This window comes from Gorilla gorilla, chromosome 4 (assembly GCF_029281585.2).
Source record: "Gorilla gorilla gorilla isolate KB3781 chromosome 4, NHGRI_mGorGor1-v2.1_pri, whole genome shotgun sequence".
NCBI classification, from domain to species: domain Eukaryota; kingdom Metazoa; phylum Chordata; class Mammalia; order Primates; family Hominidae; genus Gorilla; species Gorilla gorilla.
This window is the reverse complement of record NC_073228.2, coordinates 180,514,236-180,529,888: the sequence shown is the minus strand read 5'-3', so window position 1 is coordinate 180,529,888 and position 15,653 is coordinate 180,514,236. Positions and strand designations below refer to the sequence as shown.

Genomic DNA, 15,653 nt, shown 5'->3' with positions numbered 1-15,653 from the left:
CCTTACCCCGTTTTGCAACTGGTTCTTTCTTATTGATTTGTAGGCATGTGTTATACTTCCAGGAATTTAGGCTGTGGTTTTTGATGTAAAAATTGCTTTCTAGGGCCAGTTCTCACTTGCTGTATAATCTTAGGCAAGTCCCCTTCTCCTCTGGGACTCAGTCTCCTCGTCTGTGAAATAGGGTGAGAATGCTTGATTCACCACATGGTCTCAAAGTTTCCTTTTGATCTGCAATTCATGGATTAGTGACCTTCTACTTTGTAGATGAGACCAAAGAAAAAATTGTTATTGAGACCAAAAAACATCCTCACCGCACCCTCCCTCCACATTCCATTGCACATATTTATTGTACTCTGATTTCTGGCTGCCCACGGGCTTTAGAAACATTGATCACAGAAGGCAGGAGCAGGGAGCTCAGAGTGTGTGTGCTTTCATGCTGAGGACCACGGCAATGTGACAAAAAGCCACACCTCCCAAACTTTAGTCATTTGCATGATACACTCATGATTTTCGCTATACCCATGTACCACACGCGGTATTATTTACTTACTTGTTTCAGTTCATTTAAATACCTAGTTTCTCCTTGTCTTGAATAAGAATGTTGGAGAAATCACAGGTTTGCTGTGCTAGAGTGTTTTTTCTAGTATTTTAGGAACACAAAGGATCAGCGATGATCACTTAGAGTGCTGTTTGCATGCTCCATCCTCCATGAGCAGCCCTGGGGACAGGACCAAGGGCCTGCAGTGCTCCCGGCGAACCCAGGGCCTCCGCTCAGCTGCTGGGAAACTTTCCTCAAGCATTATTCAAAGTTACTCATTATTGCTGGAGCATTCCGACTGATCCACATGCTCAGAAAGCTCTGGCTTTGTGGCTGAGGATTGTTTTTGTGCAGAAATGTTTGCTTCCTTGGATGAAAGGGGGCCTGAGATGGCCCCCAGACAGAAGGGAACTTTGCCGGAGCCAGCACCAGAGGTCTGTGGAAAATTTTCCGCTTTTGGAGGCTGCAATCTGCGACGCAGAGCCTTTCTCCTTCCCCTTCTGAAGTTGGCTATTGCTTTTAGCCCAGAGCCATTGCAAGTCTCAGAGAGCAAAGATACTGTGGGAGCCCTAAAATAAATTCTAAAGTCCAAAATGGAACACATTTAAAGTGAGCTCTGGAGAGAAAAATGGATAACGCTTTAGAGCTGTTTTCACAAAAGAAATCACCCAACCAATACATCATTGGACCCTTTTAACTATGGCATCTGGATAGATTTAATTTTGACTTTTGACGTGACCAATCAACTCATACATAATCTCCAAGCCAGACAGTAACCACCTTGTCACCTTCTCTGTTTAGGGGCAGACTTGTTTCTTCAGCAAATACCAACGAAGACCTACTGAGTGGCAGTTCTCTGCGGGGCCCTGGGCTGCCAGTGGTGAGATAAAGCACGCACAGGAAGCTTATGGTCTGGTGGACAAATTGATCTCATTCTGGGAAACTCCAGCACATCTTTGAGATGCTTTGGGCGGCAGAGCTGAACACCACTGGCCTGGGAGTTTCTAGGAAAAGCTTCCCGGACCACAGGGGCTCAGTGTCTGTGCTGTCCTTTCCGGAACCTTTCCTTCCTCCAGCGAGCAACCTGGCCCCCCACACTCACTGCAGCTCACGCCCATCCACTGATAACAGGCACAGTCTCACTCCAGGGGCAGGGGCCTTGAGCAAGGTGAATGTGGATCTGTTGAGCCACACCATGAGCGCACTGTCATCTCCTGTGGGATCATCTACGGGGTAATCCCCAGAGTCAGGAAACGGATGTTGGTCTCCAAGGGAGCCCACCATTTCCCTAGACGGGTAGGGCTGACTCTGGCTTTGTGGCCAGGTGCTAATGTCCTGTAGGCGATTTCACAGCGGTTCCCACATAGCCTGGGGCAGGACAAGGCTTTCTCCTTGTCCTTATGCCCTGTCACCTTCTACATGTCCCATCCCCGAGGATGGCCTGAGTCAGGTGATGCTACGATTCCAGGGGCTCGGACAGCATCACTCCTATCCAGAACGCTGATGGGAAATGAGTGACCGCTGGCTGTTTGTGACCATTGGTGACTACAGAGGCCCTCAGACAGACTCAGCTTCCAGAGGACCACCTGGTGGTGCTCCTGGAGGAGAAAAAAGGAAGGGGGTGGTGGGGTGAAATGGGGCACACGACTTTCCCAGCCCTCCCACCTGCCGTCTCCCTCAGCTCCCGCCGGGTGTGTTGTCTGCGAACATGAGCCCCCCACATCCATTGGCATCTGCTTCCAGGGGCTTTTGAGCCTTGGCGCTGAGCCTCTGCAGCCTGAATGCCTGACCCTGCAGCAAGTGAGTCATGCATGGTGTGGAGACTGGAAGAGGAAAGACACCCTCGGGGCAGGAGAAAAAATTCGATTAGTGCAGGGGTGGGTGGGTGGGAGATAAACACGCTGATTGAAACGTCAACGTGAGTGAGCTCATTCACCGAGCACCTTGCCAGGGTCCCCCCAATGAGTCAGGAACGAGCCTATCACTAGAAACTAGGACTGTGGGCAAGGTCCAGAGAGGGGAAGGTCCTTGAAAGAGGCTCTCTGACCTTGGCCGTGAGGGCATCACAGTGTCTGAGAGCGGACACCTCCACGGGGGTCCCGTGAGGGCCAGGAGTGCCCGGGCAAGGGGTGGTGAAATGCTCTCACCTCTGGGGCTGGGGGTAGCCTCCTCTTAGACAGGCCTGGAGAGGACAGGGCTGGTGCCCTGGGAGTGAGCTGGCCCTGGCTGAACAGAAACCTGAGTTTTGTGAATGTCAAGAGGATTCTGTGAGGCAAATGGAAGAAAAGGACACTCTTGGGTGCTTGTTGGGGCCTCCCTAAATCAGGAGGAAGCTGAGAAACCAGGCCTGGAGATGGGCAGGGAGTGAGAGGAAACCAGAACATCCCTGTCTGGGCGTTGTTGTGGCCACGGCGGGGAGAGGTGGGGCAGGCCGTCCTGCTGTCCCTGTGGGCCCTGAGATGCCCACTCCAGAGTCAGCGTCCCAGGAGCAGGCATCAGATGGGAGAGCTCAGGCCAGACACCTCCACCCTGGCTGCATCTGGGGTGCAGCAGGGGGAGCCTGGTCCTTTCACTTCTGCCCTGGGAGGTGGGTGGCTGGGCTATGCAGATCTAGAGGGAGATTTGGGGTGATATCCATGAAAAGGATGGATTCTGAGCAGCCGGAAAATGACAAATGGCCACCGCTGCCCACAGGACCACTTTCCTACCTCTTGCATTTTCTTCTCACCTTTCCTTTTTCCCTTCATCACATGTGAGTTGTAACAAACAAGCTGGGTTCCCAGTCAGAGGCCCCACTGCCTCACCAGCTGCCTGGGAAAGGAGAGGAGTGTGACGAGAGAGGCTGCACACCCTGGGTGGTGGCCCCATCGGTGTCTGGCGTCCTGAGCGTGTCCTCCGTGGCTGCAGTGGCATCTGGGTTTGGCCATCTACCGTCCTTCACCCGCTCTCATATTCCACTTTGGGCTCTGGGGGTGGGCAGGGGCCCCAGAAGATCACCATTCCGTACCCCTGGCAGAGTGATTGGCCTGCAAAGGGGTCCCTGGTCCAGTTCTAGCCAAGACATTCCCCATCAGCCTCTGCTCTTCCTTTCAAAGTTGGCCCCAACAGGAGGGGAGTGTGAGGTATAGCAACCATCTTGCTGCCACAGTGGGGAGTGCAGAGCTTCTGAGGTTCCCCACGCCCAGCCTGAGATTGAAACTGGTCCAACAGCAGCAAAGAGAGGGAGAAGCTGGGTCCTGAAAACCCCATTTGAGTCCTGGATCCAGCTGTGCCTGAAGACTACCCTGGGGCTTTTTAATTACGCAAGCCAACACATTTCCTTTTTTGCATAAGCCATTTAGAAAGGGTTGTCTGTCATTCGGGAACAAAAATGACTTGGCCAAGAAATACAGTGGGGCAGAATGGATGAGAGAAAGAAGCTCTTAAGGCTCCCAAAGGCTCAAACGAGAGGCAGGAGTGTCTGTGTGTGCACGCACGTGCACAAAACAATTTTTGTTTTAATTGGGGGCTGGGTGCGGTGGCTCACGCCCGTAATCCTAGCACTTTGGGAAGCCGAGGCGGGCAGATCACCTGAGGTCAGGAGTTCAAGACTAGCCTGGCCAACATGGCAAAACCTCATCTCTACTAAAAATACAAAAATTAGCCGGGCGTGGTGGCTGTACCGGTGGGATGCCTGTAATCCCAGCTACTCGGGAGGTTGAGGCAGGAGAATCGCTTGAACCCAGGAGGCAGAGATTACAGTGAGCAATCGTCCTTCCTGCATTGACACACATATCCACCAAGATCAGGCGGCTGCACTCCAGCTTGGGTGACAGAGCAAGACTCTGTCTCAAAAAAAAAATACATACATAAAATAAAATAAAAATAAAAATAAAAAATTTGGCCTTACTCTGCTAAAGGAACCTAGAGAAGGGGGTTTTCATTCTGCTTGAGCCAGAGCCTTAGAGCAAGAAGCTGCATCTTGGGAGGCTTCTGTGCTCGTGGAGACAAGAACTGAAGTCTCTTCCTCAAGGGAGATGCAAAAGTCAGGGGGTCTCAGGCAGAGCCTCCGGTTCTGGCTTCCCGCTCTCACTGGGAGACCCTCCTTTTCCAGCTTTGGTGTCTTCTACTAATACGGGAGCTGCTTCTTTCCGCTGGCACATAACCTCATCTCTCAAATGCAACTCAGCTTTCAAAATCAACAAACAATACCGTGATGACCTGGTATTCCTGCCGGCTCTGTTGCTGCGGACCCTCGCCCCGCCCCCGCCTTTCCCTTCCCGGCCTCCTCAGTCTGAGAACAGAGTCCACCCTCTCTCTGGGACTGTTTTCCCTTCCCTCTGTGACCTCTGTCCACTCCCGCTGCTCTGTTGGAACCACTGTGCCTGCAGCCCCAGACACGGCTGGCAGAATCCCCTGAGTGGGTCATCCTCTCTAGTATCCACTCAGCTCTGCCCCCTCACCTGCCAGCTTGCCCATCTCCAAAGCCAGTCCACATCCACCATCTGGGAAACACACACTCATATCCACCCAGAACACCCCACATGGCCTGGTGGTCGGCCTTCCACTCTCTTGCCCATCTGGGCCCTTGGTCCTGCAGTCTCTCTCTCTGACCTCGCCTTAGAGAGCGTGAGCCGTCCCAATGGCTCGCTCCACCCACGTCACTCGGCTCCCTCAGATGGAAGGGGTCCTGATCCAGAGTGAGTGCTGGAGGAGCTGGGTTTTCTCTGGGCCACCGCCCCTTCCACACACCCAGTCCCCGCACACACACAGGCTCGTTCATTCACAAATCCCCACGCTCACACCCACAGGTGTCTCCCTGCGCACACACCCGCCCGCTTCCTTCCTGCATCGACACACACACACACACACACACACACACACACACACTCCCACGGCTTCCCCTTCCTGCAGACATGCGCCCACACATCCCTAACACGGGATGGGAGGAAATTTTGCCTTCTGCAAGGAGTTTTTATCCTCAGGTGGGCGGGATGGGGGGGATTAAGTATAGGCTATTTGCAAATCTGAGGGAATTTACTTTGGCATATCGTATAATTCTAGAGAGAGGCAGGAAGTTGAAAGGGGAAAAGGTGGGGGCCAGAGAAACGAGGGAAGGGTCCCAGTAAATCATTGGTCCACCTTGCCATTCAGCCAGCACCTGGCAGCAGGGCCTGAAGACCCACTGACTGCTTCGTTAGCTTTCCAGTTGCCTCACAAACATGCTCGGAACAATGGAAAACACTTGATCAATGTTTATTTCTGTCTTTGAATTCTATTTGCTGAGTTTGATTCAGTAAATGATTATGTATCATAATGCTTACTATTTAGTTGTTAGGTGTAGGCCTTTGTCAGATACCTCACTAAAAGCTCCACCTACAGCATTAATTTAGATCTTCGGAGCCCTATGGGTAGATATTTATATAACCCCCATTACACAGATGAGGATATTGAGGGTCCAATGTGCCCAAGGTCGTACAGTGAAGGCGGCAGAACTGCAGGTTTGAGTTCAAGTCTGCAGACAATTAGTCCTAATCTCAACCACCTAGATGTAATTAATGCCTTATGCTTTAGAATTCCTATTAAATCTGGAAATCTAAGATGGCTACAACATAACTTAGCAGTTCTTTGGGAGAATAAAATTGTCTGGTATGCATCTGTTAACACTTTGTTGTTCTGAGCCTTTCTTGTAAAATCCAGTAAATGTGAGCTTCCCGAGGCTCAAAACAGATCGAATTTATCCTTCCACCCAGGTATTCTGCAGAACATCACTTGGCCAATAGGAGGTGCCCAGCCAATGTTGAAAGTAAATTAAACGAAGTGAAATTCAGGTTTTTGCTCTAGATGTGTGCCAAATCAGCTCATCAGGGGACTGGCAACAACAAAATTAACATTGAGTGCTAAGTCCTTTAGAGGCCAAGAGGCCTGGCGGCTCTTCCTAACTCTGTAGCGACTCTTAGCAAACTTGCAGAGCCCAAACGTGGTGAGGAAAGCCACATGCGGAATCCACGCTTGAGGCTGCACAGGTTGTGACCTGGAGAGCCATCTTCCAGATTCTGAACACCCATCTCTCCCTTGAGTCTGCGTTTCTCACAGGCCTGAGTCCTGCACACACAAACTTGTGTTTCTTACACACTCATAGGAAAAACGTGCCTTGCACACCTGACAACACGCTGCAGAGGAGGACGTGCAGTCTGGATGTAAATGTGGGCCTAAGCCACAGCAGGAGTCTTCTTGTCTGCGAGACGCGCCTGGCATTCACTGAGCAGGGCTGGCGTGAGCATGAGTGCTGGTCCACGTGAAGCGCTTAGCACGGAGCCTGGCACCGGGGGCGCTGGGGAAGACAGTTGATCCCAACCACTTTCTTGCACATTTCTGACACGGCTGCTGATTCCTGCCAGGCAGGCCCCTGGCGCCTGGGATTCAGCAAGACTTCCTCATCGCCTTTTTAAACCTGCTCTGCTCAAGCCTCAGCTCTTGGTGATTTCCTGAAGATGCTGCCACCCGGGAAGAGCCTCCCAATCCTCAAATCCCGAGCCCATGCCTTTCATCCCTGCCAGGTTTCCATTTCCAGTTTGCTCCTAACCTGGCCCTTGTCCCCTGCCCCGGCCCCCCGGGACGTGTGAGAGCGAGCCAGACAATAGTAAATGGAATTCAGTCCCACACAAGGGAAAAAAAAAAAATTATGAAAATGAAAAGTAAATAAATATGGATGTTGAGGACCTAATTCTGATAAGCGGATTTTCAAAATTAGCCATTTGCAAGAGTAGATTAAATGCGTTTAATGTGATGGGTGGAAGGAAGTCGATTAAGATGCACAGCAGACCCCATTTCAGCAGATTCCGGGGAGCAGGCCTCGCAGGCCCCCTTCACGCTGCGCATGTTTGCCGGGATAAACGCTGAATGCCTCTTAAGCGCACTAATTTGCTGTTGTCGTGCTGGTAAACAGGCCTCCTGGAAAGGGGCCACTCGCCGCTTCTGTACCCAAGGCGGACAGCGGAGCAGGGAGGGGCCGCCGGCCGGGCTGGGGCGGGAGGCCAGGGGCCAGCCCCGGGGGTGCGGGGGCTCCGCTCGCGGTCTGCAGGGAGGCTGAGAAGCGCCAAGGACAAAGGAATGGCACTGGATTTCCCCTCACCTTCCCCAGCCGGCCGCCCCCCACCCGGCCCTCTGCAGAGAGAATTCTGGTCCCAGAATACCTTGCAGCTCCTTCCATGGCAACGGCCGCCTCCCTCCCGCACCGCTTCGCCTCCTTCCTTCCTTCCCGCGCCTTCTCCCCGCAGCCCACACCAGAGCCAGGCCTCCCGAGGGCTCGGCGCACCCGCAGCCCCGGGGCAGGGACGACGGCCAGTCCTTCCCCCCCGGAGGAGGGGCAAGCAGGCGCTCCCAACGCGTACGCCAGCCACACCTGCAAGCGGGAGAGGGCCAGATCCCCACACGTCCCTTCCCTGTCCTTGTCCGGGGCACCCACCACACTCGGGGGCCTTAGAGCCCTGAAAAGCCCGGCTGTGTTTCAGGTTTGAGGAAACAGATGAACCGCTTTACCGTGGCCCAGTGTTGGGGGATGGTGGGGTTGGGGGCGGGGTGGGGGGGCGGTGCAGGTAGAAGCCAGTGATCTGAATAAACACCTCCTGACGTCTTTGAATGGATCACACCCAACGATCTGAAGTTGCATCCAGACAGTTCCTTACAGGACCTGAGGCTCCAAGTCACCATGTAACCCTAATGTCTCAGCCATGGTGCGTCTGTCATGGTGTGAGGACACAGAGAGCAATCACCTAGCACTAACCCTGGTACAAGCACTGTGCTTCATTTACTCCATTTAATTCTCCCAGCTGGGAGAAGCTGCCCATCACACTCAGAATAAGCTCCATAGGCCCTGCAAGATCTGCCGGGCTGCCTCTCTGAACTCACTCCCTCCCTCACCCCCACTGCTCCTCCCTGGAGATGCTCCAGCACAGCAGCCTTCTTTCTGTCCCCTTAGCACTCTGCATCCATTCCTGCCCCAGGACCTTTGCACTTGCTGTTCTCTCTGCCCAGGACACTCTGCCACTATTTGCACCATGCCAGTAACTTGGCATTGGGGTCTTTCAATTGCCTTCACAACAGTTATCACTGTTTGTTTCACTGGTTTGTTTGTGAGTTTGTTGTCTGCGTCCTGACACCTTGAAAACAGGGGCCTTGCTTGTCTGGAAGAGCTGTGTCCCAGCACTGAGAATGGATCATACAGGTGTGACGGGGTGAAGCCACGTCTAGAGCCCTTGTGTTAGGGGTGCAGAGCCTTTCTCACCCCAACCAGTGCCACCACCTGGTGCCTGATGACCCCATGCACCAGGGTGAGGCAGGGACAGGTTCCCTTCTGTAACAGCTTCTATCAGAGCTGCTCTCAGGGAGGCATAAGGCAAGGTGCCTTCTGCCCCCTTGGAAGCAGGGCTCAAAGGGGAGGTGGGTTCTACTTCTCTCCCATTTCACAGATGAGGCAGCTGAGGCACGGATGGGAAACACTCAAACTCCCACAGCTTTAAGTGGCAGAATGGGACTCGAGCCCAGACAGTCTGGGGTAGGGGAGGAGGAAGTGAAGGGGAATTCCAGCCCAAGAAGCATTACATCTCAGTCTAAGGGAGTTGTTCTCAAATGTTTCGAAGCAAGAGCATCGATCACTGCAGTCATTTTTTGAAAGGTCATTTTCATGGCCCTGCCCCAGCGATGCTCGCTTGGCAGGACAGATGCGGCGCCTGGAGTCTGTATGTTTAACAAGCATATGCCCAGGTGCCTCTGATGCAGGTGCTGTGCTGCAGGGCCACCCACTCTTTGGTTGTAGCCGGGAGAGGAGGTGGTTGTCCTGGCCAGAGACCAGAGAAGCCACCTCTGTAATGTTCCCTCCAAGATCACCATTCCCTCCTCTGCCCCCGATCTCCAACCCACTTCCCTCCCAGTCTTCTGTGAGGCCCCGGGGCTCATCCATGCTGGGAGGCCTGGCTGCTGTCAGCCCATGGAATTTGAAAGTCCTCTGCAGAGCTTCCTGGTGGATGGGAGGAAGAAAAGACATCTGGTCAAGTTCTTCCCTGTTTTCCCTGTGCCTGGCTGGGACCACTCAGAAGTCGATGCAGTCCCCATCAGCAGTGACCCACGACGGGGTGAGGAGCAAGCCTCCTGCGGAGGAACAGGGCTGGCTCTGAAAAGCGCAGGTGGAGACGACTCGAGTTCAAAGGAGAATGCTGCTTGCAGGCGGCTCCTCAGGAGACCCCAATGCCGCTCAGGGTTCTGCTGTGGAAGGGCTTCCTTCAAAAAGCCTGGGTCCCTTCTTTTGCCACACCCTGTCTCATCCGAGGTGGGTGTGAGGTCTGGCCAGGACCCCAGATCCTAGCTGCGGGGGGTGGGGGCTCAGCAGGTGAATGAGCCAGGTTGTGAAGGCATCTTTGCCTTCTCACACAAGACATAGTCCCAGGAAAGGACTCTGTCCTGTGTGCGGGGCTTCATCAGCTGGCTGCAAGACTGCTCCTGAAATGAGGCCTGGGCTGGGGGGCGGTGGTGGCCACGGCCGCTGTGCTCTGCCTGGATGTGCAGATGCTTGCCTGTTTACCTCATGGTCATGTTTCTCACTAGAGAGGGGCACGGGCAGGCAGAAGCGCAGGTTTGTAAATTTTAAGGGCAGCGAACCCTTCTTGAGCAGTAGCCTCATGCCAGGCCCTAGGCCAAGCATGGACAAGGGTCCTCTTAACTGCACAGGGCACCGGAAGATGACCGCAGAGCCTCTCATCCCGCCTTCCCCGAGGCCCCCCCAGGCCTGTGGAAATGAGGCCCAGAAGCCACACAGCGAGGCAGGTTTGACTTCGCTGCTATGGAAGATGCGTGCTGGGTCATAGCCGGGTGCTGGGTGGAGCAGCGCTGACAGCCACCCGGGGCACTTGGCGGGTCAAGCCAGCTGCTAAAATATTAAATCGCTTCCATCCCAGGTAGTGAGTGGCTGCTGCCTCTGGCTCCAGAGGCCTCTGCTCCTCTGTCCTGGCCACTCCGCCCCTACCCCCAGCCTCCAGGGCCTCCAGGACCTGCCCTATCCAGTGGCTGGTCTGGCCACAGCCCCGCTGGCTCGGCACCCTGGCACCTCGGGTTGTTAAATATTTTAACTGTCGCCCTAGGGTTCAGGAGAGGATTTGGTACAAATGTGACCTGAAGTCCTCCTTAAGCTACGATGGGGCCCTCAGACTATCACAGATGAGGACCCAAATCTGCCGAGAAATGATCATGTCCCTGAGCCTGAGCTTCCTTCTCCATTAAAAGCAGCAACCAAGGTCCACGCATCCTGCCTGCCTCACAGCACTGTCTATCCAGGGTCCTCCAGCTACGCTTTGTATGTGTGAGCGCTCAGAGTCTCCCGGGCTGCAAAGCCCTGGGTCTCCTGCGGGCTGGAACTAGCTTGTGGCCCCACCCAGAACCTTTCTTTCCTGACAACCAATATTTTAGAATTAGTCTTCAGTTCTGAACAAGAGCAAAAATCATTAGACTTTTTCATAGGGGACTTGTTTCCATCGGTGTTTGCCGAACCCCAGCCTGGGGTCTCTGCAGTTCATTATTTGTTTTTTGTTTTTTGTTTTTTTCTTCATTGGTGATGAGCTGTTTTCCAAATTCAGTTGCCATGTTGGCGGGAAGCTCGGGCCTCCCACGCGGTGCTCAAACTGGCCTTCTCGGCTGGCACGTGGGGGAGAGGGGAGCTGTGGGCCCCATTCCAGATGGCTGGGGAGCCCCTGCGGGATGCAGGAGAGGAGGCGCAGAGTGCGGAGGTAAACACAGGCTGGGCCGATCGCCCGTGGCAACCTCCCCTCCAAAGAAGGGAGATGGCTGGAAAAACAGGAAAACAGTATCGAACCAAGCACATGGCGGCGGAAGTTGTCGCCCAGCTGGGGTTTGCTGCTACCCTTCCCCCAACTCTGGGAGGAAGGGGCAGGTAAAAATTCCAGAATCTAACAGGACAGGGAGGTTGGCAGAAGGATCTGTGCGAACTAACAAGCGCGAACACGGTCAGGAGGGTCAGGTCTGTGGTTAGGAAAAAGGAGAGAGAGGTTGAGAGCAGGCACCGGGGACTGCAGTCCGTCTGCGCCTTGCAGGCCACCCCCGCCCACACCAGCAGCACCTGCTGGGTAAATGAGGGCCCAGGCCTGTTCCAGACACAGGGAGCTTCCTTCCTGTAAGAACATCTTTTTGTCCTTGAGCGGGTGGTGATAGATAGAGAAACCAGCTCAGAGAAGGGAGGTAAGTTGCCCAGGGTCACCGGGAGAATTAATATCATAATTGAGAATAACAACTAGGCCTCCTATTTACTAGATAAAATAGCACTGGGAGATGTACTGAGAGAGATAGGAAAATAGAATTTGAAATCATTTATTATTTCTCTGCAAATGTAGTTGGTGTTAGGTTTTTTTTCCTCCTCTCCTCTAGAGATGCTGTAACCACTACTGTCTTTTCCCTATCCATGCACGGACGCTGAGACCCTGTGTTTCGCCTGGATTTCATTTCCTCCTGCCTGCCAGGGAAGCTTCTCTGTATAGGATCCAGGGGCAGGTTGCAGGGAATCGCCAGGGGTAGAGCCAGCAGGGCCACCAAGTTCACTCTGGGGCCACCCCAGTAGGACAGATGTGCACCTGGGAGCTGACAGCCACCATGCGCTCCCCCTGATCTGGAGCTGCTGTTGATTCAGGCCAGCAGCTGGAGGTGGAGGTTCAAATCCCAGCTCCGCCTGTACTACAGTCCTGGAGCAGACTGCTTTACCTCTTTGAGTCTGAATTTTCCCTCTCTGTAAAAGGAGGCTACTCTCCTAAGGTTATTATGAAGATCAAATGCAGCCGGTGTGCTCGGATGCAGTAGGCGTGAATAGATGACTGTGTTGTCGGAGACGCTGCTGTTGCACGCGACGGTTAAACTGGAAGGGTTTGTGAGGGCAACTTATGTGAGAACTTTCAAGAGCTATGAAATTAATTGGAGGGTGTTAACTGTAGAAATAAAGTAACAGAAGAAAATTGACTCTAAAGAATTAGAACAAAGCAATTATCTAGAAAGAAAATGATGTCAAGGAGGAGTAAGACATGCAAACCGCGGCGGCGTGGAGACCCAGGAAAGCGCAGACCATCAGTCAGGGGCTGAGCCTGCGGAGCTCTAGGGGGCCCTCGGGGATACCCTCACACCCTCACCATGGGGAGGTGGGAAACTAAGGCTGGCAAGCAGATGGAGACCAGGGCCACACTGTTAAGACCAGACTCCCAAGCAGTGAGGCAGACACAAGGTAAGTGACAAGCTGTCCTATTAGATGTGGATTCTAGTCCCCGTTCTGCTATTCGTGGGCTGTGTGGCCCTGGGTGCATTACTCGAAGAGACTGGAGACAACAAACTCTAAGATCCTTTTCAGGTCCCAAACCTAGGAGTCCAAGTACTCTGGAATATCAGGGGCAGGGAACGTGGGACAGGGGATCGGCACCAGCTGGACCAGGAGGCGCTGGAAAGAACTTAGAATAAAATAGAATCTTTTATCTGGATTCTGTTTTAGCTGGACTCCCCCTCTGGGTGTTGGGCAAGTCCCTCTACCTCAGTGCTGTCATCTGAAGAAGTATCTGCAGAGGCAGCTGAGAGGGGTATGTTGGACGAGGTGTGTGGACACAGGCTCGGCGTTGCCGTGAGCCAGCGTCTGCTTGCTTCCTAGGCTGGCCCTGCTCCGGGGCCTCCTGTCCTCTGTGAGGCTTGGATGGAACTGACCCCCCTCCCCACTTCACTTGGTCCTTTGGAGTGGGCCAAGACAATCAGCGTATCCCATCCTCCTGGCCACAGCGTTTGGTTTAGGGAAGGGGCATGTGACCCAAGCCAGACCAATCGGAAAGGACCTTGGGACTTTTGCAGGGAATGCCTGGCCCCAGACATGCTCCCCCAGTGTGTTCCACAGGAAGCATGTGGTCTCAGGAACTGTTAGATGTTCTCACAGGGAGTCCTGGATTCAGCCGTACCTGAAGCTGGACGGCTCCATGAGCTAACATATTTCTTGTTTGCTGAAGCCATGCTGGCTTATCCTCAGCCACTATTCAACAAAGCCTCTCCCATCCCACCAAATCACCAGCTCATTTGACACTGAGATTCCCTTCTCCTAAGTGCTGACTCCGGGATGGGAATTTCCACCTCCACCCTGCTCCATCCTCCCAGCAGCAGCAAGGAGCAGGTTGTGGAGCACAGCCGGCCCAGCCCTTGCTGCCTGATGTTGCCCCTCCCCTACTCAGGAGCTCCGTGTTCTCACCTTGCTATTAAGCATTGCCAGGAGCCAGCCTCCGCTCAGCTCTGGGCCCTGCGCATCAGGCTCGGAGCTGCATTAAATAAAGACTGCAGCCCTGAAACTGCTCAAATGGATCTACATCAACGAGAACAGCCAGGGGAGGCCTTTAAATAGATTATCACCAAGAGCCAGCCAGAGCAGGCAAAGTTTGCCTTAGGCATCATTCCCTACCTCCCAACCCTCCCCCTACCCCTTCCTGGGCCTCTCCTGCCCTTCCTCGGTCTGCTTTGAGCATGCCTCACCCCAGACCCTGTCATAAATTAGTTCACACATTCATGGCTTAATATGTTACTCCTCTAGTTTGAAAAGGACAGAATGCAGGAGTGGGCAGTGTTTAACCTAGGGATGAGCTCAGCAATAATGGAATTCTAGGGATCCTAAAACCATGACAGATCATGAAATACATGTTTGGAGACAGAGGAACATCTCCAGCCTCCCTCAAGCAACCACTGAGCCCCCAAAGTCCCCAGAATTTCTTTCACTGACCACAAACACTAAGTCCTTTCCTTTCTTCTCAGAGGCTGTACCTCGAAGTCCAATCCGTGCAGATTCCACTTCAGGTTTGTGCTCTCCCTCCTCAGGGAGGACAGGAGAAGGAAGGCGGGAGCCTGGGTTCTCTGGGCAGGGGTCCCTCTGCCTCCTTAGGTGCCTGGGATCAGATTTTCTGCTTGGCCGGAGTGGAATTCATCATTGGCTGCGGGACCTTGAAGGGGAAGCTCCTGGGGGTGCTGATCCCCAGGAAGTGAGAGCTTTCCTGGCAATGCTGCAACAGACCTCACTGCATGGCCAGGGTCCTCCCATCCCCACCCATGGGGCAATTCTCCACACCCCAAAGGGCTACTGTCCCTGCCAGATGTCAGGTTCTGCCCTAGGGGCCTCAGGTGCCCTATCTCATTTAATCCTCAAAAGCAGACCAGGCTACGTGGCTCACACCCGGAATCCCAGAGCTTGGGGAGGCTGAGGTGGGAGGCTCGCCTGAGGCCAGGAGTTCAAGATCAGCCACATAGGGCAACATAGCGAGAACCTGTCTCTACAAAAAATAATCCTCAAAAGTCACATACGTGATCAGCACTATGATTATCTCCATTGTACAAATGGAAACACTGAGGGCTGGAGAGGTCAAGTAGTCTACCCTAGGTCACCCAGGCAGGGAGCAGCAGAGCCAGGACTCAAGCCCAGGGAAGCTGGCTCGGAATCCAAGACCTTGCCAGGTCCGAGCAAGGCCCCCTGCCAAGCCCTGTATTGATGGCCTGCTGCTGAAGCTTATCACCTCCCACAGCCAGGTCCTGAGAGAGACAGAGCACGGTCTTGACTGTATCCTCTGTCATCACCACCCCATGGGGTGGGCCCATAAGCCCCAGTGAGCCCCACTCCATGGATGAGAACGCTGAGGGTAGGAGAAGAGATGTGACTGACCCAAGGCCACTTAGCAGGTGAACAGCCATGCTGAGATTTGAGCCCTGGTCCGTCTGATTTCAATGCCCATGATTTGCCTTTTGGGGTCCAAGAGCTGCTGGGTGGTACGCCTACAAAGAACTTCTTCTTTATAACTTTTTGTTTTGAAATTATTACAGATTCACAGGAACTTGCAAAAATAGTACAGAGAGGTGCCGTGTACCCTGCACTGGGTTTCTCCCAGTGGTTCTATCTTACATAACTCTAGTACAATACCAGACCAGGAAACCCACATTGGCACAGGGTATGCATACGGCTCTACGTCATTTTGTCACATGTGGAGATCATGAAGCCACCACAGCACTCAAGATCCAGACCTGTCCCATCCCCGTGAAGATGTCACACCCACCTCCACCCTCCACCAGCCCTAGCTCC

At 53.6% G+C, this 15,653-nt stretch overlaps 1 protein-coding gene across 1 annotated transcript; it reads right to left on the bottom strand.

Annotated features, from left to right (window-relative positions):
- Positions 1 to 5,741: 5,741 nt before the first annotated feature.
- Positions 5,742 to 10,274, bottom strand: LOC109026783 (uncharacterized). The gene is made up of 4 exons (XM_063705978.1): positions 10,098 to 10,274; positions 9,440 to 9,536; positions 7,714 to 8,020; positions 5,742 to 7,606 (listed from the first exon to the last, which is right to left on the bottom strand). The coding sequence occupies exons 1-4, from the start codon at positions 10,272 to 10,274 to the stop codon at positions 7,387 to 7,389; spliced, it is 801 nt and encodes a 266-aa protein (XP_063562048.1). The 3' UTR covers positions 5,742 to 7,386.
- Between the last annotated feature and the right edge of the window lie 5,379 nt (positions 10,275 to 15,653).